Source organism: Haliotis cracherodii, unplaced genomic scaffold, assembly GCF_022045235.1.
Source record: "Haliotis cracherodii isolate W230 unplaced genomic scaffold, xgHalCrac1.p SCAF_12, whole genome shotgun sequence".
Lineage (NCBI taxonomy): Eukaryota > Metazoa > Mollusca > Gastropoda > Lepetellida > Haliotidae > Haliotis > Haliotis cracherodii.
This window is the reverse complement of record NW_027266267.1, coordinates 22,510-49,327: the sequence shown is the minus strand read 5'-3', so window position 1 is coordinate 49,327 and position 26,818 is coordinate 22,510. Positions and strand designations below refer to the sequence as shown.

The window sequence follows — 26,818 nt, the reverse complement described above, 5'->3', positions numbered from 1 at the left end:
ACTAATATTTTGATTTCAACTAATTAGAATATTGTATTCTAAATGAACTGGTATCATTTAAAACATAATTTGATTCTGAAATCAGAAAGATAACTGGCAAAATGCCTGTCGAAACATTATAAAGTCAACAAGCACGGCATTCTTTTTAAGGATAATTCTGAACTTTCAAAAATGAATATTGGCTCAAGGTTTTCTTCACATACATACAATCATCATCAACAACACGGTTAGTGAGTTGGTTGAAGCAGACACTGGAGCTACAATGTAATAGGAGAAGGCCTCGTAAGTGTGTCACTTGTGCCTAATCCATTTGGTTTTCCGAAATAAAATATGTTTAAATCAATACCGCAGCTGGTAGTTTAATTTGTGAAAAATAGCAGGACATTCAGCTGTCGGGGCTATGGGTCAGTGGGTGATTGACGATTTGTGATGGCGCCAGCTGGGGTAGGAGACGACACACTTTCCAAATTATTTCTCAACCTTATCTGATGCTAATTCAACAAGAAACACAGAGACACATAGTTTTTGATAGAGGCTACTTGTTATACTATATTGTTGATTAAAATATGTAAAACTATGTATCTCTGGCTGTCTTGTCATCCCTTCATTCAGTAAAGTGGACTGTTCCAACTACACACATTACCTAATTATAAATCTCATCCAGGCATGGCATACCCACATCACCTAATTGTATTTTGGTACCTTGTGGGGAGAAATTAGGCGATCTGGGAGGACACCGTTATATCATCTAACATGGTCAACTCTGCTCTTAAGTAAACAAGAACCTAATCAGTGAGGGGTCCTTTATCATCCATATTTGACTGCTTATAAAAATCTTATATCTCTCCCCACAGCTGGTTATTATATATTTTTGCTGCTGAATATTCGAAACAGAGTGATTGAGTTGGTACAACACATGTATACGGTTCCATTTTAAATGACTGCAGCGCTCCATTATGAAAACAAGTTGTTTTAACGCCGCTCTCAGCAGCATTCCAGTGATATATGACGGCGGTCTGTTGTATATGAAATATATGCAAATTGAATCTTGAATCTTGGACTTGTGTTTTCAGTTCAAGACGTACATGTATCAAGTTGAACTTCTACGACAGCTATAACTTGGTTACCGCTTCCTAACTGTAACATTAACTGAACATTACGTCTTTTATACATATTTGTGATGGGGCGACAATGCGACAACGAGACATATTTTGACATTGAAAAATGTCGCGTTACGGCATTGTCGCCCTTTTGTAAAATATAGAAAAAGATTATTCAAAGAGCGACAATGCGACAACGCGACAATGCGACAAATGGCCAAAATATCGCGTTGTCGAATTGTCGCGCTTTGGTTAATTTCGACACATTTTGCTTGTTTTTGTAAAGGCGTCAATGCGGCAATACGACAACGCGACAATGTCCCTTCCAAGATTCCATAGTGATCCGTGCAAATAAAACTGAGTTATGAAATAGAAGTTTAACATGCCAGTTAAAAGATAAAGTGTAAAAATGCGCTGATGAGTTCATCTGCATGCCGAGTCTATACGCTGTGATGAACAATAATGCGCTCAGCCAATACATTTTGTCAAATGTATGACATGTATTACCTGTAGGAACATATTGCTTATACTAGTCCATGTTTTTGACGGACAATATAATTTACATGCTCGGTAATAGTGAGGACGGCCATCATTGCGTGTTTCCGTGCTCACCTTTCGCGAACACCCGTTGGATGGCCTGAACCACTTCGGATTTTTATCCCACATCAGTCTGATACACCGTGATATCACTAAAATACTGTTCAAGGTGGTGTTTAATGCGATCACCGTAGTGTGTTACTGCAACTGTCCAAATTTTGTGTAGTGATGTTATGTAATATGTAAAATAAAGCATATTCAATTATCCAATTGATTTGATTAGAATATACTTGCGTCAGTGTATTTTATTAACGCCCAAAACCGTACTTGTTAAACACATATAATAACAGATCATATACACGCATTGTGCCTTGACTTACTATTAGCTTTAATAGGCCATTCCGGAATAAAATAGTTCCCCCCAAAGCGAGGAACATCTGTTTTAGTTTGTTTACAAGAAATGTATTCCAAAAAATACCCTCATTAGATGAGAAGGTCCATTAAGAACTACCTCAGTAAGTCAATCACAATGACAGAGCGTTGTAATACATTTACATCAAGTACAAAATGGCCGACACGATAAACGTGACGGGAGATATTTCCGAAGTTGTTAATTAACCTGTGACGATTTCAAGCCTTTGTCATCACTGATCAATTGGCCGATCATTGAAAGGTGATTGTAAAGATGTGTCAAATAGATACTAAGGTAAATTCATAGATTGCTGTAGATTGTCACTACGATAGTTTGGATTTTTGGGTTGTTGTTTTTTCTCTAGGATGGGTATCTTTGAACGGCATGCAACCAAACTCTATGACTTATCCCAGAGTATGCTAAGACGCTACGTTCAAAATTAAAGGGTCTAAATGATGAAAAACAACGCTTCTGTATGAATTCTTACTTGGGAATTCCCAGGGTTTTCCCCAGGAATGTGGAAGTAGTCAGTGTTTACGTAATTTCAAGAATACATTCACCTGATAAACGTCATGTGACCCACCTCTCGTCCTATGGAAAAGCCGTATATCATGTAAACTTCACATAACAAAATTAGTTACTGTTATAACCAAATGAAACACAACCCATTATCCGATAGAGGTAACTGTGCATAGCGGAGGGATATGTTATCTCAATAAACTTGGTAGCATGGTTTGGTTTGACTTTTTGGCACGTGTCTGAATTCCATTAACATGTTACATATCCTAAAACTGACTTATCAGCAAATCTCGCTGCACTGCGCGCGACAGATACTAGAGCAAGGCATGCCAGAAATACGAAACCTAATGCCTCCTAAAAGAAGCCTTGGGTATCACGTGCGTCGGTGGACCAGCGCCATCTGATTGGCCGTTAACAGTTGTACAAGGCGGAGCAAAAAGCATCGTTTTTCGGTCCAATTTACGCTTGAAAAACTCGACGCTTTTTCGGACACTTTCTAGACGCTAACCAATTAATCAGTTTTAATGAATTTTTAGTCGTTTTTCCGTCAAATGACCATATACGGAAAAAAACGTCGTTTTCGTGTTTGCAGTGCATGCTGAGATGTCAAGTTCAAGCTTTGAGGCAGCCATTGAAAGGGACCAGTCATTAATTGTTCCATTCTTTTTTTCCAAAAAAGTTGGCCCAATCTTTTTTGGCCCAGTTTGTTTTGGCATGAATTTCTTAAAAGTATTTAACACAATTTAACATAATCATGTGTATAACAGACATAATAGGTTTTGCTTTATTTGCACCTCTTTTGAGGTTACTATTATTTTTATTTATCTTTATTGTTTTTTTATAATTTGATTTCAAAATGCAGTGGGAATTTATCTTATTTTGTAACTATAGAACATTTACAATCGTTAGAAAATCCACAAGCATCCCAGTTGACACTGAATAATATAATAACAAATGTATATATAACGATATATACTGATTTGGGGTTTTTCATAGACAATATTGCCTATTATTTTGATTAATTACATTTCCAAATGAAACTATTTCATTAAGAATAACATATTCTGATATGTTGATGGCAAAACAATAGTGATATGCACCAAAAGTAGTCCCATATTCCATACAATTAGCACGGAAGAGATATTTTCATGTTTTAGCGGCCATCTTGGCGGCCATCTTGAATATTTGAAAATGCCCAAAGATGACAGAGTGTCATCAGTCAATTTCATAACCTAGAATGTGTACTTAAACAAATCCAGCAATAAAAAAAACTTTATCCCCCAATTCTTGGATTTTGTCCTCTCTATTGACATTGATTCATCTACAGTGGTAAAGTTCGTAATAGTTTTTCATAAGAAATATTTTCAAAGTAACAATGTTGTAATAAAGAAGCTCTTCACATTGAAACCCACAACGTTGCGAGTGTGTTTGTTATTTATAACCATAGACCATATTTGTCTATGAGAGTGACCTCCCTGATGGTAATATGTGTACTCCTGTAGCCTGACGCGCCAATTATTCACACTGTCCAAAAGTGCTAATATCTCGCTACATGGAAACTGGGTCAACGTTACCAGCATAGCGATTGGGCTGTTCCCGACCCTCTCATCAGGCAGACCTTGCTACAAGGAAATGGACCAACGTTTCCATCATATTGATATGTTGTTGGCCTGTCCCCGTTCCACTAGACAGTCCCACCCGCTTCACGGAAATGGGGCATGTTTCGGCCAATGATTAGAGTGTTCTTGCAAGTCTAAGGGTCCAACAGGAGTTATTTCTGTGACGTGCTATTTCAAAACTCAAAATTCAGAGTGATATTTATGAAAAGGAAAATTGAAATAATACAAATATAAATTCCTTCCAGGTGAAGGCTATCACTTGAAATCAAAATAACAAAGCAGATTTTAGTCAAGGACACATCTCTTGGAGTAGAAGTTCATCTCTGTGACCATTCTATGGTATTTCTGGAAAGGAAAGTTAATTTGCAAAGTTATAATGTACGTGAAAGGCTTATTGTTGCTGATTAAGCGCAAATATATAAACTCTCACTGACTGCTCAGTAACATTCATGTGATATTAGTAATATTCAAATAAGTGTACTTGTTCTTGGTGTGTGTGACGTGGATGCATATATATAAGCAACCAATGTATTAAGATCAGGGTCCATTGGTATCCCTTCAGCACGTGCGAATCAGCTCCTAACACATCTGTTTTGTCATGTATCACGGGCTATACAGTCGAACCCCGCTTATCCGGACAATTGCTTTTTCTTAAATGTTGTCTGGATAAACGAGTTTATGGATATCTGAATACCTTGTTATCTGACCAGAAGTCCTTCCCCTACCTCAGTTCTACCGAGACATATGTGAAATGAATGGCAAAAATATGATTTATGATTTATTTTACTAATAAAATACATTGTGCTGAACAGACCTATGCCGCATGCTCTGACAGCGCACTGCATTATTGAAACGGCTGAAGAAAGGCATATCTAACCTAGTTTGTACAGATGTGACAGCGAGGTTAGGGCAACCTGGCACACATGAGCATTAATAGCCACGTTTGCCTATACGAGTTGACTGCCACTGTTGTTTCGCAGGTAGGTTTTATTAAGATTTGTTATCTTGTTCTCTCTCTATCCTCTACTTCCTTACTCACAATTTAAATCCTAAATAGACTTTCGGGCTTAACACTGTCGCTATTTTAGACCCTCTGTTTCTGTATTTACTTGAGCTCATTTCCCCTAATGTTTACATTATCTCATAAGACTAGGTCATCAGTGATGTCAAAGCTGTCTGACATGTTTCTTATGAACAGTTTATGAAGCTAAACAATGTCCAAGTGACTTAGGCACAAAAATACGCGCTATCCATTTGATCGAGGTTTGTATGTGATTTTTGGGGAGAGGCGGTGCTAACTACTACTTAAAAACAAAGATCATATTAGATTACTAATGAGATGGTGATAAGGCTCAGGTTATGAAACAATCTGAACTCACAGTCTTGAATTACTACACAATACACTGCCTGGGACCCCAGCTTCAATGGCTACAGTGTGCAAAGATTGTTTGTGAATGAGATATGCTATATTGTTAGATTTAGTTCTCAGGATGTTAGTTCTTGAAATGCATGTTGTAGCAGTCCCCTCATGTACTCAATATATGCTATTTCAGTATCAATCTTCAGGCGACAGTTTCCAGACAGTTGAAAATATTCATCCTTATTCCAGCACAATATTTACAACCAAATAAGGAAATGAGACAAACGATTTCTGTTATGAGTGAAGCACTGCATGTGTGTGTGTGTGTGTGCGTGCGTGCGTGCGTGCGTGCGTGCGTGCGTGTGTGTGTGTCTATGTGTGTGTGTATGTGTGTGTGTTTGTATATATATATATATATTGTGCACTATGTTTCCACAATGACTTCAAGTGTAAAGTGTTCATTTCCGATTCGCGATATTATGTTTAATTGTATATAGCGTGGAAGTGGCAATAAGTATGGCACTTGTGCCCCATCCCTTTGTCTCCTAGGACAATAAAACAAACTAAAAAAACACATACGTCACACGATATTACATGTCTCGTATTCCTGCGTGTCGTATATTAGATACACTGCCAAAAAACAGAACAAGTATGTGTGCAGACTTTATGGTCAAATGCAAAGAGCGGATTAGCAGTCGGAGGTGATTGCATTGGCAGTGACTTCTTTATTATGATCACTTGAAAGTGTTGAAATCGATTTGTGCTGAGCTCAGATTGGTTTGTACCCGATGCCGCGAAGTAATTTGTAACATGCTCTCGTGAGCATAGCAGATTAGCCAACTGAGTGGATTTGTACGGTTTAATTGTACGGTATACATTGTTAAAATGTGAAATCTACGCGGAAAATCGCGTTTTTTTAAACACTAGTTCTCGGAAAAATTATCTTCGGCGTGAAAATATAATCAAAGATTTAAAAGAAAATACTGCGAAAAACCGTCGCGGACTGTCCTGTTTTTAACCAGAGCTTTCAGCACCAAACATGCCTTTATTGTTATTCATAACACAATACTATTCCTGTCTGATCTTAGGTTTCCGGACATCATACGTTTTCTATCACGAATACTTGCATTGTAACGAGGGTGTGGCGTCACACAGAAATTGTAAATACTCCGATCATGGCTTGTTTTTATGATAACGTTATCTTTTATAAATGAATGAGATGTTTTACAGGTTTTCATGTGAAAAAAACTATGAATGTTTATTCAGCGTCCGAAAACTCATAACACTTGGATATATGTTGTATTAATGTCTTATATTTTACAAAAGGTAAGTAAGTACAAGGTAAGCTTTTCTCAATATGCTTTAACATGGGAAAGGGTCAGACATTGCACGTTTGTAGCAGTATGATTTAACTTCGAAATTTTACTGCATCCGCCATCTTTGTTTATTTGACTTTTGCCACTGACTTATTACATTTGTTTGTATGAATGTTGTCCAAACGGCACGGAATTGCTAAAAATTCAATGTTTAAAATATTTCTGGGGCCAAGTCAACAAAATACGACCGTAAATGTATTGTACAACCGATGCAAGAAAATAAGAAACAAATGTTACAATTCCAAATTATTAACAAGTGGAATATGAATACAAATACATGTACTTTTTAGAACAAGAAATTTACACATTGACGTATTCAGATTTAATTGATATTTTGCTTTACTTATATAAATGCGAACTGTATTTATTGTGATTCTTCATCTACAATTCCACAAAGCACAAAACTTGCTTAAATTTAAAATAAATAATGCTTTGGTTATTGCGCAAAGAAGAATCCAGTACCAATGAAAGTACCAAACCAATCATATAACATATCGCAACTCATGGTTGTAAACAATCAGGCCCTCAACGTAATGATGGTATTGGGCACATCGTAGTATTTGAAGTTAAAAAATGAAAACTTCATATTTATACTCATACAAAATGAACTCTTACATTTGTACAGTAATTGAGTTCATGCTTTCATTCGCAGCTTCAAGATATATATTGTGTATGATTAAAATAGATGAGAGAACAACAGTATCGCTAAATTATCCCCCCTGCCGTACCAGTTCTAGGAAACGAGTGAACAGTTTGGTTTCGCAAGGTTCATAAAACATGGTATTACACATAGGCTCGTTTCATATTTGATTAATCGCCTCTTTTATGCAAACCCAATTATCAAAAACGAACGGAGAATTCTATGCTTGTTTTTCTGCGTGAGGGCAGATAATTTATATAATGTTTTCTAAATAAGATATTAAATTATCGTTCCAACAGAATTCAGAAATTACATATGTTAGCAGTTATACACATCATCTTGAAAATGAACAAAAAAGAGGAGGAATAGTCTATTTATGTGTCACTATTTAAGCACCCAGCCATTTAAGCACGATGTAAACAATGTCATTTAACCCTTAATTAGTCAATTAGTATAGTTAACCTGCAGTATACTGTATCTCTTCGCGTTTAAACAAGGATTCATCCCTTGTGAGTTGTTGGTGAGACATGTCAATCAATATCTGGAAGTTCGGGATTAGCCTTAGTCACAATAAATTAACATTCCACACAATACATTATCCATCATTATGCCTTTGATAAGAAAGTGAGAAAGATTACTAAACACTGAATGATTCATAACGGGCCATGTCTGCATTATACATTTTATTTATGTGTCACATGTTGTATGTGTACACATAAGACATTAAAAAAACCTTGCGTAAATACATACAACATGTGGCTATAAAAGGCCGATGAGACACAATGGACAATGAAAAACATTATTTATGTAAAAGAATTATAAGTTATAGGTTTGCAAAACCCCGATAAAATTAAGTTTTAAGTAAGTCAATGTTGCCTACGTGCAAACATTTTTTAGATAAGTGCGGCAAGAGGTTTTATATACGTGTTATAGTTCATTAGGAACACTGTCTGGTCCACAGGTGAAAATGAAATAAATATAGGAGTAGATTTTATAATTCTCGACCATAAATCATATCTTAAGGCAGAATAAAATGGACAGTTAATGAGAAAATGTATCTTCTACAGCTTTATCATTACATAATTTACAAATTATATCATGTAAAGGCGTGATAGGTTGAGCAAATCTACCAATTTCAACTTGTAAGGGTAATGTGCCGCAGCGTAACTTGCTTAGGATACTACGATGAGACCTGTTCATGATACATGTAACAAAGGGTTCAGCCGACAGCGAGTGTTTGAACAATCGATATGTACGAAGCTTATTTCCATTTTGTAAACCTCTCACATTGCACAATTCTGAATACCAATTATGCTCATCTAACGCTAATAACTTATATTTTAGACGGGTAAAATCGAATTGGGTTAAATGCTGACCGTCAGAGACAGTTAGATCTAAACTATTAAGCAAATCCAAAACATTGTTTACCCAGGGTTTACGGAATTTTGTTGACCATTTACTAAAACAACGAAGAAGTCTATTGGGATCGACGCTTGAATTCGCCGCCAAAAACGAAATATTTCAATATGCTGTTTTGTACGTGGGCTTGTCCATCCTGATTTGCCACGGACTGATAGATTTGGAGTTTTGTTAATAACCGAAAGGAAGAAACGAACAGCTCTGTTTTGAACAGAATTAATACAGCTGAATTGCTTGAGACCCCTGCTAGCCAAACCGTACAAAAGTATAGGTTGAACAAGATTATCATACAGTTTATTAAAAAGTGAAAATGACATACCACCCGCTAATTTAAATTTACAGATAAGAACACCAACGGCTCTATTTGCTGATTTTGCCAATTCCTTAACAGAATAAGTAATATCCAAATGATATAGCCTTCACCTTGTTGCCTTTGAGAGAGTCTGTGTCTGTAGAGCTGGTTTGGTCCTTGTCTATTTGGTATTCACTCGCTGGAACACAAATATTGGACATTAGCATTGTATAGTGATTTTGAGCATCCGGGTGCATATATGACATGTAAACATATTTCCGATTATAGTACTTGTTGTTCATGCATATGTTCTAGCAATAATCAATTTCATAAATATTCGGATTGCTTAATTTCTACTTTGAAAAGCTTCGTTGGTCTGTATTAATTGGCACGCGCATGGTTGGGTGCAAACCAAATTATGTTTATTTCACATAAATTAAACCACCAGCGGCGGTACTGGAGCATATATCTTATGTCATACACTACAGAATAGTACATCAAGGATGCAGTTTCCATGTAAAGATTATCTATTTCTAAAGCTATGTTCAATATATCTTGATAACTGTTTTTAATCTTAGATCTTTTGTGAAAATATTAGTGGAAATGGTTGAGTACATGAACTGGTTGAGTGACGTATTTTACGTGATTTACATCATTAAAATATAAAAGAATCTACACAGTGATACAGGTATAAATGGCGAGCTGTGATTTATTTAAGAACGAAGTTAGTAATTGAGGATTTAACTTGCGCTTTCCGACATTATGCGTATTTCGAAGTACGAATGCATCAATCCACCCGTGTTGTATCTACTTACATGTTCATTAATGCTAAAGGACACCAACAGCACAGGACGGTTACATCCCATTAGTAAGACATCCCATTAGTGAGACACCCATTGTAAGACAGTGGAGTAGGTGGGATTAATTAATCAAACACAGCCAGTCTACCCACTTAGCAATGGTCACAGCCCATGATTAGCAGATTAATTAATATGAGTAGGCCAGTAATTCTGTTTGAATATTCTCAGGAAATAAATGAGTTTATCATGGCAGGTCTGCAGCAGGTTGAGTTCATTACCAGTCAAAGAGGTACTCTCCAGGTCCCCTTTCAGGGATATCTCCACTACAAGAACAAAGTAAGACAAACTGGTACTCACTGGCGATGTACCGTTAAGAGCTGCATTGGCAAATGTACAACAGTTGGAAATTTTGTCAGAAATTTCACTGTACACAACCACCCACCAGAAGACACCAGCAGAATCCAGTTCCTTGGCAGCTTAAGGAAGAGAGCAAGAGAAGAACCATTAGAGCCCTCCGGACAGAGTTTCAAGGTTCAGACATCAAGGGGTGTTTCATCCACTTTACTCAGGCGATTTGGCGGAAAAAACACAGGAGCTTGGTCTTGCTGTTGGATGCAGAGATAACCCCCTTGTGGAACAGTGGATCCGACGAGCTGCTGCCTTGCCGCTGCTGCCTCTTCAACAGGTTCAGGATGCATGGATTGACTCCATGAACCAGTCTCCCGATGTACCGAATGCTGACGAATTCAACGACTACATAGTCACAAACTTGGTGGATTATGAAGCCAGATTCCCTCTTTCACTGTGGAACCATCACCAGACATTCGGCCCAAGTACCAACAACAACCTGGAGGGTTTCCACAGTCGCCTCAATGCATCACTGAATCATCGTCATCCTAATCTCTACAGGTTCATCGAGATCATCAAGAAGATTGAGAAATCTGGGAGACCAAGCTATCTCAGTTAGACCTAGGTGCAGCTCCACCAGCAAGAAAGCGTGTGTACAAGGAGATTGACAATCGACTTTCCAGACTGAAGGATCAGCTATCCCAGGGTGTCAAGACACCACTCCAGTTCTTGGATGCTGTTGGCAAACTTCTGAAGATGGATTAAGGTTGTGTCAGTGTGACAACCTCGATGTGAACTGTGATGTGAACTGTGAAATTAACTTTAACTGAACTCTAAGTGGCGAATATTTTAAAACATTTAAGGGATTTAAGGGATGGATGAATTAAAATGTTGAATGAAATAAAGTAAAAGAGGGTATCAAGCATCTTGAGTCATTTCTTTTGTCTATAATAAGACAAGTCCATTTTCATGATAGGGGTTAATTACCTGATCAACATGTGCAACCAGGTATGACATTGTTGTTTTAAGGTGTCTCACAACTGGGCTGTCTTACTAATGGGAGGAGACCCACAGGACTAAGTACATAGTTCGTTGAATGTTGTTTCGTGAATACACATATTGCGTAACGCATTCCCAGAGCACAAGCCCAAATGGGCCGTCCCTTTGTGACAGGTATTAATTAGAGAATGTATTGCCACCACATTATGTCCTAGCACTTTTCTGACATGTAATGAACCTATTCAGTCCATGGGTCTGTAACAACTTTATAACATCAGAGTAACATGAATGTTACGTAATTCGTATTAAATCAAAAATTGACTTCAAAACTACACAGAGTATAGTCTTGTTCTTACTTTTTGGAGTCCCAATGGTTCCCGAAGAAGAGGCAATGACTCTTCCATGGCACTTAACTTTTGTGCATGTGTATGCATACTATTTACGTTTTGGAGACAACAGAGAGCTTGGAAATTCTATATACGACTGTGACGCCATATCTTTTATATGACGTCATAATGGTGACGTGCAATGTAGAGCGAAAGCCTTTCAAAGGTGCTTTGTTTTCTTTAGGGATGCCAACCTCATGTTAGCTTACCAAGTTGCCATGATTATATGCTTTCAATGCATGTCATTTGTTCGAGTGAAGTATTACATTGTAAACAAACTGCTTGAGTATAAACAGTACCATATGTTGTTCGATGATTCCGTAATTCAGATCGATAACCCACTCAAAACACTGAACTCAACCCATGCCGCTTTGCTCAGTATACCAAAGAGTTCGCATTTTATTTAGTCATGGTAGAATGGAAATAAACATACTATGTTTTCAATGTAGAGTTAGGTTACCAGTAGATTTAACCGCACTAAATATAACATTTGAAACCTCATGCTGCGCGTTCGGTTCCAAATTCAATTTAGCGGGGTTAAATCTACAGGTAACCTGGCTGCACATTGAAAACACAGTATGTTTATTTCCTAATCGTCTGGATATGAAAAAAATGCTGTACTTGTTATCACTTCCAATCTCAGCTTAACATGGGTCCTCCTTTGGTCGAACGTTTGTTCACTCTGTCATGAGTGTCACGCGTTGCCCATGCGTGTACGGGGAATGAACTTCTAGGCAGTTGTGTACATGTATTGTTATTGTAATATTGTATCTTTACATATGCTCTTTGTTTCAGCCCTCACAACTAACAGATGCTATAGCTTGATTATGAAGACAAAGGGTATGTAACCGTGTCTACCCCAGTGTGGCTAAGCCAAACGACATTGATAATTGGCTCTCAATCCAAAATTGATGTGTGGTTTGATGTGATATCTCCCCAGTATGCCTATTCTCTGCCTTTCAATAACAATCCAATAGCCAATGTCCTTCCACTGATTTACCCACATGAACTAGGAATAAAGGAGACAAGTAAGACCGCCTCACCTGTTTCATATTTAGATCTGTGTATAACGTTTTAGAGTAACAAACCAAGAGGGATGTACGACAAGAGGGATGTATGACAAGAGGGATGTATGACAAGAGGGATGTATGACAAGAGGGATGTATGACAAGAGGGATGTATGACAGGAGGGATGTATGACAAGAGGGATGTATCACACGAGGGATGTATGACAAGAGGGGTGTATGACAAGAGGGATGTATGACAAGAGGGATGTATGACAAGAGGGATGTATGACAAGAGGGGTGTGTGACAAGAGGGATGTTTGACAAGAGGGATGTATGGCAAGAGGGATGTATGACAAGAGGGATGTATGACAAGAGGGATGTTTGACAAGAGGGATGTATGACAAGAGGGATGTATCACACGAGGGATGTATGACAAGAGGGATGTATGGCAAGAGGGATGTATGACAAGAGGGATGTATGACAAGAGGGATGTTTGACAAGAGGGGTGTATGACAAGAGGGATGTATGACAAGAGGGATGTATGGCAAGAGGGGTGGATGACAAGAGGGATGTATGACAAGAGGGGTGACATCAACTTTCCAATAGTCCACTTCCCCTTCATGTCCAGCAATATTCCAGCAGCTCCAGCCTTTGCCTTTTTCCATTTCACAACTTTTGAGATACAATCAACCATGCTCGTTCTACCAAGATTTCAAAGAGCGTCATACAACTCTAGCTCAGAAGTTGTTTCATCAAGGTTACAAGGCCTCAGTAAAGCTTTCAAAAATATTTTTTTGTAGACATGTGGATATTTCCAACATCAGTGACAAAAATGATGTCCGACGCAATTCTCTTACTTTGACTTGTACCATATGTTCCCATGTTTTTCAAGTCAACCATTGACTTGCCTTTTCATGTGTTTGTGACGGGTGCCATCGGTGGGACTGGATACGAACACCTTGTATCATTACTATTTGATAGTGATTCATAAACACATGCTCATGATATAGTCGAAATTGTACAATCGACTCTGCTTTATTTCTATTAGTTTTGTTGCTTAATTTTCATCAATATGGTGCAATTGCTATTGTGATAAAATATACAGAAATAAACAGAACGGTAGCAGAAAGATTATCGTGCTGACAGTGATTTGAATTTTGGGAGTTATTACTATTATATCAGTATTACATGTACTGCCTTCCTTGTGTTGAAGGCTGCAGACAAGTGGCTCCTGTGTTGGTGGTTGCGGTTGTAATCCTTATAACATACCTGACAACAGGGAGAAATGAAAGACGATCCATGGTTGGACGATTTTACGTGATTTACATCATTAAAATATAAAAGAATCTACACAGTGATACAGGTATAAATGGCGAGCTGTGATTTATTTAAGAACGAAGTTAGTAATTGAGGATTTAACTTGCGCTTTCCGACATTATGCGTATTTCGAAGTACGAATGCATCAATCCACCCGTGTTGTATCTACTTACATGTTCATTAATGCTAAAGGACACCAACAGCACAGGACGGTTACATCCCATTAGTAAGACATGCCATTAGTGAGACACCCATTGTAAGACAGTGGAGTAGGTGGGATTAATTAATCAAACACAGCCAGTCTACCCACTTAGCAATGGTCACAGCCCATGATTAGCAGATTAATTAATATGAGTAGGCCAGTAATTCTGTTTGAATATTCTCAGGAAATAAATGAGTTTATCATGGCAGGTCTGCAGCAGGTTGAGTTCATTACCAGTCAAAGAGGTACTCTCCAGGTCCCCTTTCAGGGATATCTCCACTACAAGAACAAAGTAAGACAAACTGGTACTCACTGGCGATGTACCGTTAAGAGCTGCATTGGCAAATGTACAACAGTTGGAAATTTTGTCAGAAATTTCACTGTACACAACCACCCACCAGAAGACACCAGCAGAATCCAGTTCCTTGGCAGCTTAAGGAAGAGAGCAAGAGAAGAACCATTAGAGCCCTCCGGACAGAGTTTCAAGGTTCAGACATCAAGGGGTGTTTCATCCACTTTACTCAGGCGATTTGGCGGAAAAAACACAGGAGCTTGGTCTTGCTGTTGGATGCAGAGATAACCCCCTTGTGGAACAGTGGATCCGACGAGCTGCTGCCTTGCCGCTGCTGCCTCTTCAACAGGTTCAGGATGCATGGATTGACTCCATGAACCAGTCTCCCGATGTACCGAATGCTGACGAATTCAACGACTACATAGTCACAAACTTGGTGGATTATGAAGCCAGATTCCCTCTTTCACTGTGGAACCATCACCAGACATTCGGCCCAAGTACCAACAACAACCTGGAGGGTTTCCACAGTCGCCTCAATGCATCACTGAATCATCGTCATCCTAATCTCTACAGGTTCATCGAGATCATCAAGAAGATTGAGAAATCTGGGAGACCAAGCTATCTCAGTTAGACCTAGGTGCAGCTCCACCAGCAAGAAAGCGTGTGTACAAGGAGATTGACAATCGACTTTCCAGACTGAAGGATCAGCTATCCCAGGGTGTCAAGACACCACTCCAGTTCTTGGATGCTGTTGGCAAACTTCTGAAGATGGATTAAGGTTGTGTCAGTGTGACAACCTCGATGTGAACTGTGATGTGAACTGTGAAATTAACTTTAACTGAACTCTAAGTGGCGAATATTTTAAAACATTTAAGGGATTTAAGGGATGGATGAATTAAAATGTTGAATGAAATAAAGTAAAAGAGGGTATCAAGCATCTTGAGTCATTTCTTTTGTCTATAATAAGACAAGTCCATTTTCATGATAGGGGTTAATTACCTGATCAACATGTGCAACCAGGTATGACATTGTTGTTTTAAGGTGTCTCACAACTGGGCTGTCTTACTAATGGGAGGAGACCCACAGGACTAAGTACATAGTTCGTTGAATGTTGTTTCGTGAATACACATATTGCGTAACGCATTCCCAGAGCACAAGCCCAAATGGGCCGTCCCTTTGTGACAGGTATTAATTAGAGAATGTATTGCCACCACATTATGTCCTAGCACTTTTCTGACATGTAATGAACCTATTCAGTCCATGGGTCTGTAACAACTTTATAACATCAGAGTAACATGAATGTTACGTAATTCGTATTAAATCAAAAATTGACTTCAAAACTACACAGAGTATAGTCTTGTTCTTACTTTTTGGAGTCCCAATGGTTCCCGAAGAAGAGGCAATGACTCTTCCATGGCACTTAACTTTTGTGCATGTGTATGCATACTATTTACGTTTTGGAGACAACAGAGAGCTTGGAAATTCTATATACGACTGTGACGCCATATCTTTTATATGACGTCATAATGGTGACGTGCAATGTAGAGCGAAAGCCTTTCAAAGGTGCTTTGTTTTCTTTAGGGATGCCAACCTCATGTTAGCTTACCAAGTTGCCATGATTATATGCTTTCAATGCATGTCATTTGTTCGAGTGAAGTATTACATTGTAAACAAACTGCTTGAGTATAAACAGTACCATATGTTGTTCGATGATTCCGTAATTCAGATCGATAACCCACTCAAAACACTGAACTCAACCCATGCCGCTTTGCTCAGTATACCAAAGAGTTCGCATTTTATTTAGTCATGGTAGAATGGAAATAAACATACTATGTTTTCAATGTAGAGTTAGGTTACCAGTAGATTTAACCGCACTAAATATAACATTTGAAACCTCATGCTGCGCGTTCGGTTCCAAATTCAATTTAGCGGGGTTAAATCTACAGGTAACCTGGCTGCACATTGAAAACACAGTATGTTTATTTCCTAATCGTCTGGATATGAAAAAAATGCTGTACTTGTTATCACTTCCAATCTCAGCTTAACATGGGTCCTCCTTTGGTCGAACGTTTGTTCACTCTGTCATGAGTGTCACGCGTTGCCCATGCGTGTACGGGGAATGAACTTCTAGGCAGTTGTGTACATGTATTGTTATTGTAATATTGTATCTTTACATATGCTCTTTGTTTCAGCCCTCACAACTAACAGATGCTATAGCTTGATTATGAAGACAAAGGGTATGTAACCGTGTCTACCCCAGTGTGGCTAAGCCAAACGACATTGATAATTGGCTCTCAATCCAAAATTGATGTGTGGTTTGATGTGATATCTCCCCAGTATGCCTATTCTCTGCCTTTCAATAACAATCCAATAGCCAATGTCCTTCCACTGATTTACCCACATGAACTAGGAATAAAGGAGACAAGTAAGACCGCCTCACCTGTTTCATATTTAGATCTGTGTATAACGTTTTAGAGTAACAAACCAAGAGGGATGTACGACAAGAGGGATGTATGACAAGAGGGATGTATGACAAGAGGGATGTATGACAAGAGGGATGTATGACAAGAGGGATGTATGACAGGAGGGATGTATGACAAGAGGGATGTATCACACGAGGGATGTATGACAAGAGGGGTGTATGACAAGAGGGATGTATGACAAGAGGGATGTATGACAAGAGGGATGTATGACAAGAGGGGTGTGTGACAAGAGGGATGTTTGACAAGAGGGATGTATGGCAAGAGGGATGTATGACAAGAGGGATGTATGACAAGAGGGATGTTTGACAAGAGGGATGTATGACAAGAGGGATGTATCACACGAGGGATGTATGACAAGAGGGATGTATGGCAAGAGGGATGTATGACAAGAGGGATGTATGACAAGAGGGATGTTTGACAAGAGGGGTGTATGACAAGAGGGATGTATGACAAGAGGGATGTATGGCAAGAGGGGTGGATGACAAGAGGGATGTATGACAAGAGGGGTGACATCAACTTTCCAATAGTCCACTTCCCCTTCATGTCCAGCAATATTCCAGCAGCTCCAGCCTTTGCCTTTTTCCATTTCACAACTTTTGAGATACAATCAACCATGCTCGTTCTACCAAGATTTCAAAGAGCGTCATACAACTCTAGCTCAGAAGTTGTTTCATCAAGGTTACAAGGCCTCAGTAAAGCTTTCAAAAATATTTTTTTGTAGACATGTGGATATTTCCAACATCAGTGACAAAAATGATGTCCGACGCAATTCTCTTACTTTGACTTGTACCATATGTTCCCATGTTTTTCAAGTCAACCATTGACTTGCCTTTTCATGTGTTTGTGACGGGTGCCATCGGTGGGACTGGATACGAACACCTTGTATCATTACTATTTGATAGTGATTCATAAACACATGCTCATGATATAGTCGAAATTGTACAATCGACTCTGCTTTATTTCTATTAGTTTTGTTGCTTAATTTTCATCAATATGGTGCAATTGCTATTGTGATAAAATATACAGAAATAAACAGAACGGTAGCAGAAAGATTATCGTGCTGACAGTGATTTGAATTTTGGGAGTTATTACTATTATATCAGTATTACATGTACTGCCTTCCTTGTGTTGAAGGCTGCAGACAAGTGGCTCCTGTGTTGGTGGTTGCGGTTGTAATCCTTATAACATACCTGACAACAGGGAGAAATGAAAGACGATCCATGGTTGGACGATTTTACGTGATTTACATCATTAAAATATAAAAGAATCTACACAGTGATACAGGTATAAATGGCGAGCTGTGATTTATTTAAGAACGAAGTTAGTAATTGAGGATTTAACTTGCGCTTTCCGACATTATGCGTATTTCGAAGTACGAATGCATCAATCCACCCGTGTTGTATCTACTTACATGTTCATTAATGCTAAAGGACACCAACAGCACAGGACGGTTACATCCCATTAGTAAGACATGCCATTAGTGAGACACCCATTGTAAGACAGTGGAGTAGGTGGGATTAATTAATCAAACACAGCCAGTCTACCCACTTAGCAATGGTCACAGCCCATGATTAGCAGATTAATTAATATGAGTAGGCCAGTAATTCTGTTTGAATATTCTCAGGAAATAAATGAGTTTATCATGGCAGGTCTGCAGCAGGTTGAGTTCATTACCAGTCAAAGAGGTACTCTCCAGGTCCCCTTTCAGGGATATCTCCACTACAAGAACAAAGTAAGACAAACTGGTACTCACTGGCGATGTACCGTTAAGAGCTGCATTGGCAAATGTACAACAGTTGGAAATTTTGTCAGAAATTTCACTGTACACAACCACCCACCAGAAGACACCAGCAGAATCCAGTTCCTTGGCAGCTTAAGGAAGAGAGCAAGAGAAGAACCATTAGAGCCCTCCGGACAGAGTTTCAAGGTTCAGACATCAAGGGGTGTTTCATCCACTTTACTCAGGCGATTTGGCGGAAAAAACACAGGAGCTTGGTCTTGCTGTTGGATGCAGAGATAACCCCCTTGTGGAACAGTGGATCCGACGAGCTGCTGCCTTGCCGCTGCTGCCTCTTCAACAGGTTCAGGATGCATGGATTGACTCCATGAACCAGTCTCCCGATGTACCGAATGCTGACGAATTCAACGACTACATAGTCACAAACTTGGTGGATTATGAAGCCAGATTCCCTCTTTCACTGTGGAACCATCACCAGACATTCGGCCCAAGTACCAACAACAACCTGGAGGGTTTCCACAGTCGCCTCAATGCATCACTGAATCATCGTCATCCTAATCTCTACAGGTTCATCGAGATCATCAAGAAGATTGAGAAATCTGGGAGACCAAGCTATCTCAGTTAGACCTAGGTGCAGCTCCACCAGCAAGAAAGCGTGTGTACAAGGAGATTGACAATCGACTTTCCAGACTGAAGGATCAGCTATCCCAGGGTGTCAAGACACCACTCCAGTTCTTGGATGCTGTTGGCAAACTTCTGAAGATGGATTAAGGTTGTGTCAGTGTGACAACCTCGATGTGAACTGTGATGTGAACTGTGAAATTAACTTTAACTGAACTCTAAGTGGCGAATATTTTAAAACATTTAAGGGATTTAAGGGATGGATGAATTAAAATGTTGAATGAAATAAAGTAAAAGAGGGTATCAAGCATCTTGAGTCATTTCTTTTGTCTATAATAAGACAAGTCCATTTTCATGATAGGGGTTAATTACCTGATCAACATGTGCAACCAGGTATGACATTGTTGTTTTAAGGTGTCTCACAACTGGGCTGTCTTACTAATGGGAGGAGACCCACAGGACTAAGTACATAGTTCGTTGAATGTTGTTTCGTGAATACACATATTGCGTAACGCATTCCCAGAGCACAAGCCCAAATGGGCCGTCCCTTTGTGACAGGTATTAATTAGAGAATGTATTGCCACCACATTATGTCCTAGCACTTTTCTGACATGTAATGAACCTATTCAGTCCATGGGTCTGTAACAACTTTATAACATCAGAGTAACATGAATGTTACGTAATTCGTATTAAATCAAAAATTGACTTCAAAACTACACAGAGTATAGTCTTGTTCTTACTTTTTGGAGTCCCAATGGTTCCCGAAGAAGAGGCAATGACTCTTCCATGGCACTTAACTTTTGTGCATGTGTATGCATACTATTTACGTTTTGGAGACAACAGAGAGCTTGGAAATTCTATATACGACTGTGACGCCATATCTTTTATATGACGTCATAATGGTGACGTGCAATGTAGAGCGAAAGCCTTTCAAAGGTGCTTTGTTTTCTTTAGGGATGCCAACCTCATGTTAGCTTACCAAGTTGCCATGATTATATGCTTTCAATGCATGTCATTTGTTCGAGTGAAGTATTACATTGTAAACAAACTGCTTGAGTATAAACAGTACCATATGTTGTTCGATGATTCCGTAATTCAGATCGATAACCCACTCAAAACACTGAACTCAACCCATGCCGCTTTGCTCAGTATACCAAAGAGTTCGCATTTTATTTAGTCATGGTAGAATGGAAATAAACATACTATGTTTTCAATGTAGAGTTAGGTTACCAGTAGATTTAACCGCACTAAATATAACATTTGAAACCTCATGCTGCGCGTTCGGTTCCAAATTCAATTTAGCGGGGTTAAATCTACAGGTAACCTGGCTGCACATTGAAAACACAGTATGTTTATTTCCTAATCGTCTGGATATGAAAAAAATGCTGTACTTGTTATCACTTCCAATCTCAGCTTAACATGGGTCCTCCTTTGGTCGAACGTTTGTTCACTCTGTCATGAGTGTCACGCGTTGCCCATGCGTGTACGGGGAATGAACTTCTAGGCAGTTGTGTACATGTATTGTTATTGTAATATTGTATCTTTACATATGCTCTTTGTTTCAGCCCTCACAACTAACAGATGCTATAGCTTGATTATGAAGACAAAGGGTATGTAACCGTGTCTACCCCAGTGTGGCTAAGCCAAACGACATTGATAATTGGCTCTCAATCCAAAATTGATGTGTGGTTTGATGTGATATCTCCCCAGTATGCCTATTCTCTGCCTTTCAATAACAATCCAATAGCCAATGTCCTTCCACTGATTTACCCACATGAACTAGGAATAAAGGAGACAAGTAAGACCGCCTCACCTGTTTCATATTTAGATCTGTGTATAACGTTTTAGAGTAACAAACCAAGAGGGATGTACGACAAGAGGGATGTATGACAAGAGGGATGTATGACAAGAGGGATGTATGACAAGAGGGATGTATGACAGGAGGGATGTATGACAAGAGGGATGTATCACACGAGGGATGTATGACAAGAGGGGTGTATGACAAGAGGGATGTATGACAAGAGGGATGTATGACAAGAGGGGTGTGTGACAAGAGGGATGTTTGACAAGAGGGATGCATGACAAGAGGGATGTATGACAAGAGGGATGTATGACAAGAGGGGTGTGTGACAAGAGGGATGTATGACAAGAGGGATGTATGACAAGAGGGATGTTTGACAAGAGGGGTGTATGACAAGAGGGATGTATGACAAGAGGGATGTTTGACAAGAGGGATGTATGACAAGAGGGATGTTTGACAAGAGGGATGTATGACAAGAGGGATGTTTGACAAGAGGGATGTATCACACGAGGGATGTATGACAAGAGGGATGTATGACAAGAGGGATGTTTGACAAGAGGGGTGTATGACAAGAGGGATGTATGACAAGAGGGATGTATGGCAAGAGGGGTGGATGACAAGAGGGATGTATGACAAGAGGGATGTATGGCAAGAGGGATGTATGACAAGAGGGGTGTATGACAAGAGGGGTGGATGACAAGAGGGATGTATGACAAGAGGGGTGTATGACAAGAGGGATGTATGACAAGAGGGATGTATGGCAAGAGGGGTGGATGACAAGAGGGATGTATGACAAGAGGGATGTATGACAAGAGGGATGTATGACAAGAGGGATGTATGACAAGAGGGGTGACATCAACTTTCCAATAGTCCACTTCCCCTTCATGTCCAGCAATATTCCAGCAGCTCCAGCCTTTGCCTTTTTCCATTTCACAACTTTTGAGATACAATCAACCATGCTCGTTCTACCAAGATTTCAAAGAGCGTCATACAACTCTAGCTCAGAAGTTGTTTCATCAAGGTTACAAGGCCTCAGTAAAGCTTTCAAAAATATTTTTTTGTAGACATGTGGATATTTCCAACATCAGTGACAAAAATGATGTCCGACGCAATTCTCTTACTTTGACTTGTACCATATGTTCCCATGTTTTTCAAGTCAACCATTGACTTGCCTTTTCATGTGTTTGTGACGGGTGCCATCGGTGGGACTGGATACGAACACCTTGTATCATTACTATTTGATAGTGATTCATAAACACATGCTCATGATATAGTCGAAATTGTACAATCGACTCTGCTTTATTTCTATTAGTTTTGTTGCTTAATTTTCATCAATATGGTGCAATTGCTATTGTGATAAAATATACAGAAATAAACAGAACGGTAGCAGAAAGATTATCGTGCTGACAGTGATTTGAATTTTGGGAGTTATTACTATTATATCAGTATTACATGTACTGCCTTCCTTGTGTTGAAGGCTGCAGACAAGTGGCTCCTGTGTTGGTGGTTGCGGTTGTAATCCTTATAACATACCTGACAACAGGGAGAAATGAAAGACGATCCATGGAAACATTTGAATATAGAGTTCTATATAAGTTTTGAAATATATAACAATTTACACATATATATATATATAATAACATTTATGGAGCCAACCGGAATATAATAATCCAAAGTAGAATGTCTGTATGTCTAGGTACATGCATGGTAGGGGCTTCGTCGAATATCCCTAAGTACCTTACGAATAATTTCTTAAGGGTGTACATTTGTACATCAGCGTTAGCTAAAGAATAATATGGCCAATAAGACGTTATTATTTTCGATTTTGTAGGCAATAATGTGGAAACGTACTCTGAATCTAAAACATGTACTGACCGAGAAAGGTTTTGCTTTTATGAAACAAAACCTTCATGCATTATAAGACCCGTGAAGATCCGGGGTAGAATGGGTCTTCAGCTTACAGTAAAAGGCGACTATTCTTGTCGTAAGAGGCGACTAACGGGATCGGGTGGTCAGGCTCGCTGACTTGGTTGATGCATGTCATCGTGTCCCAACTGCATTGATCGTTGCTCATGATATCAAACACTAGATTGCCTGGTCCAGACTCGATTATTTACAGATCGCCGTCCTATAGATGGACTAATAGCTGGACATACAGCAAATAAACAAACAAAAAATAATGCAAAATAAGGCAGGGCTTCATATCTATGTTAACTCATAACACTTCACGTAGGAATCTTCGAACTTTGATGGCACGTATCTCTGTTTCAGGGCATCGACTTAATTATAATGACCACTTCTCAAAACTACTGAGACTCTATTCCCCTCGATTCCCGACATGGGTAAAATGTGTGAAGCCCATTTCTGGTGTCCCCCGCTGTGATATTGCTGGAATATTGCTAAAAGCGGCGTAAAACCATACTCACTCACTCTTAAATCAATGCGGTCGGGTAGCCTAGTGGTTAAAGCGTTTGCTCGTCACGCCGAAGATCCGGGTTCGATTCCCGACATGGGTACAATGTGTGAAGCCCATGTCTCGTGTCCCCCGCTGTGATATTGCTGGAGTATTGCTAAAAGTGGCGTAAAATCAAACTCACTTACTCACTCACTCGTGTCATGCTCTAACAGCGGAGTAAACACTCTCACTCCAGTAACTGTGGTCACGTTAGGATTCTTTTGTATGGGACATTATCATATCTTGGCTTTATATTCACAGTTGCACAAACGAACGCCCAGCAGGCTGCGACACGAAAAAGGAACATATGTACTAACAGCTTGCCGTGAGGTAAAATCTGCAGTGCTATCACTCTAAAATGGCTTGAATAATACTCTACATTCTGGTGTAAATACATTCAAGAATGATGCCCAATGCCCAAATACAGTACACTACGTTTATAACGAACACCCTTATAACGAACTAATGGATATAACGAAATGTGTTTCGATCCCGTAAATTTGATCCCGTAAATTTGTGTACATGCTTATAACGAAATACGGTTATAACGAACTGAAATTAGTGGTCCCTTTTTTATAGTAATAAGGACGAGTAACTCCTAATGTTTTAAGTAATTATCAATATGGTTGGATGCTTCAAAAAGCTACAGAACACTTTACTTAATCATACGATCCCGTCTACGTTTATAACGAATTATCTGCTGAATGCAGAGTCCGCTGTACGATTCCGACTTTATCGTGTGTTAGTGCATCCTGTGTTACTTAACATATAGTACACACTTTACTCGTGTGAATAATTCGTATGATGCCGAATGTATTTATCAAAACCTATTGGATTGATAGAAATGCTCATTCACTCACTCACACTAAACGTGACAAATGTGTAGTTACGTCGTATCCGGCCAAAAGTTCAGAATAAAATAATTATAGAATGACCCACTCGGTACGAGTGATTACGGAAAAATATGTCACGAGTGAAATTAATGTTTTAAGTTCCGAGCTTTAGCAATAATCCTCTGTTTTCTTCTTCTTTAAGATGAAGAATGTGTTGATCAAAACTGCAATCACACTGAGCCAGAAAGTCTTCCAGCCCGACTGCACAGTGTCGTCAACTCCCTGCACCCTACAGACATAGCAACATTGAACAGAATTATGCAGTTTGAAGAACTCCAAGTACAACCTACAGGAAAACAGATTCTCTTTATAACGGCAGCGTCGTCCAATCACTTCCTGGAGTCACAAGCAATGCTGAAAAACTTTCATGAAACTGTCCCCCCAAACTTCAGTAATTATTCCCTCGTCTATTATGATATTGGACTTACAATCGATCAGCGTACACAGGTAAATCTTACATGATATAATGCGATAATGTTGTATCATGATTTATTTCAATTTTCGTGGTATTTAGTAAAATGTAGATTGATACACACAATAAACATTGCAGAAAAGCAAAAAGACTTTGAATTGATTTGGCTAAGACAGAGAATCGACCTCTGAATTGTCACTGGTTACTGGATATGTTTGTAAGAGCATGATGTAAACAACTGTTCTGGTTCAACTCATGACTTTTGTCCACTCTAAACACACAGGTGGTAAAGCATTGCAAATGTGAAGTGAGAACATTCCCACTACAAAAGTTGGAATCGTGGATGAGGAAGTTAAAGTGTTATATATGGAAAGCCCTTGTAGTACAGGTACGTTTCATAGGTGTGCAGGGCGGGCGGGTAGCCTTGTTGGTAAAGCGTTCGCCCGTCACGCCAAAGATCCGAGTTCGATTCCCGACATGGGTACAAAGTGTGAAGCCCATTTTTGGTGTCCCCAGCCGTGATTTTGCTGGAATATTGCTAAAAGCGACATAAAAACATACTCACTCACCTACTCATAGGTCTGTTCAAATTCTGCAACCTACAAAGGTTTGCATTGATCAGTATCAACGTTTTAGACAAATAAACATGGTAGCCAAGCTGGAGATTGAGTTGCTTCAACGTAACGATTTCACTGAGTGACATGACTGAAATAATGCTCCAATCAATTTCACAATAATTAAATGTAATTTAATCGGTATGAAAACATGTCAAACGATAAACTAGAAAACACATAAATAAGCTTACTTGAACTTCTGTGTCCTGGCAGTATAAAATTAACACAAGCTATTGATCACTAGGAAGTTTTCTTGAAAGACGAGAGTTAAATTTTCATTGATACGTTTTCAGGCCAATATAAAAGCTGCTGACATGTTGGTTTGGATGGACGCGTCTGTGAGGCTGACGATGGAAGGACTGAAGGAGACCCTCCAGGATGCCCAGATTCAGGGAATTAACATGAGAAGTGGACAAGGGCTCATGTCTCAACACATCGACACGCACATGATGAACTACTTTAACACCACAGCCTGTTTCTATTCCCAACATAAAATATTAGGTGCTGCTTTAATATTCCTCCAAAATGGACAGTTTGTAAGGGATGCGGTCATTACACCATGGGCTGTGTGTGCTGTAAATCGTAACTGTATGTGCCCAGAGAATTCTCAAATTTCCTGCAACAAAAAAATTCGTAAGTATGGGAAGTGCCACAGATACGATCAAGCTGGATTGAGTATGATTCTCACAAAATTGTTCGGTAATTATATCGATAGTTTACGAATTAAAAAACTATCATACACACTTAAAAAGGGTGACAAATTTGAATACTTTGATTATCTGGAGTCAAAGAACAAAGCATATTAAACATAATACACCTAATATTTGTCATGTTGTCATATCAAGATCTGTTAAAGCAGCCGCCATACAAATGTAGGACAGAATTGGAGACACAAATTTTAGGATATTTGTAAACATTAACGTTTCCACATATGCTTCATATTTAGATCGTTGCATAAAGATTCAGAGAGACACAAAATTCCGTCAGAATCCGTTGTATTCTCAAATACAAGACAAACCGCAAAAGCCTATGGGACACTTCCTCATCCCAAATGAACACAGGTAAACTACGGTTTTAAGGAACTCAAAGGTTTGTAATAACCGTAGTTCGTTATAAGCATATATACACTCTTCAAAATAAAGAAAGAAACGCACAGGTAGTATGTAGTTCATTGAA

The 26,818-nt window shown here is 39.0% G+C and overlaps 1 protein-coding gene and 1 pseudogene across 1 annotated transcript in view; both read left to right on the top strand.

The window, feature by feature from the left end:
- The window catches only part of LOC139458017 (uncharacterized), a 35,384-nt gene extending 24,343 nt beyond the window's left edge, over positions 1 to 11,041 (top strand). Inside the window, exons 10-11 of the mRNA XM_071239333.1 lie at positions 10,303 to 10,410; positions 10,715 to 11,041. Of these exons, the coding sequence (XP_071095434.1) occupies positions 10,303 to 10,410; positions 10,715 to 11,041 (435 nt within the window). The remainder of the gene's footprint in view (positions 1 to 10,302; positions 10,411 to 10,714) is intronic.
- A 7,709-nt stretch (positions 11,042 to 18,750) lies between these two features.
- On the top strand, positions 18,751 to 26,448 carry LOC139458016 (uncharacterized; annotated as a pseudogene).
- Positions 26,449 to 26,818: the final 370 nt, after the last annotated feature.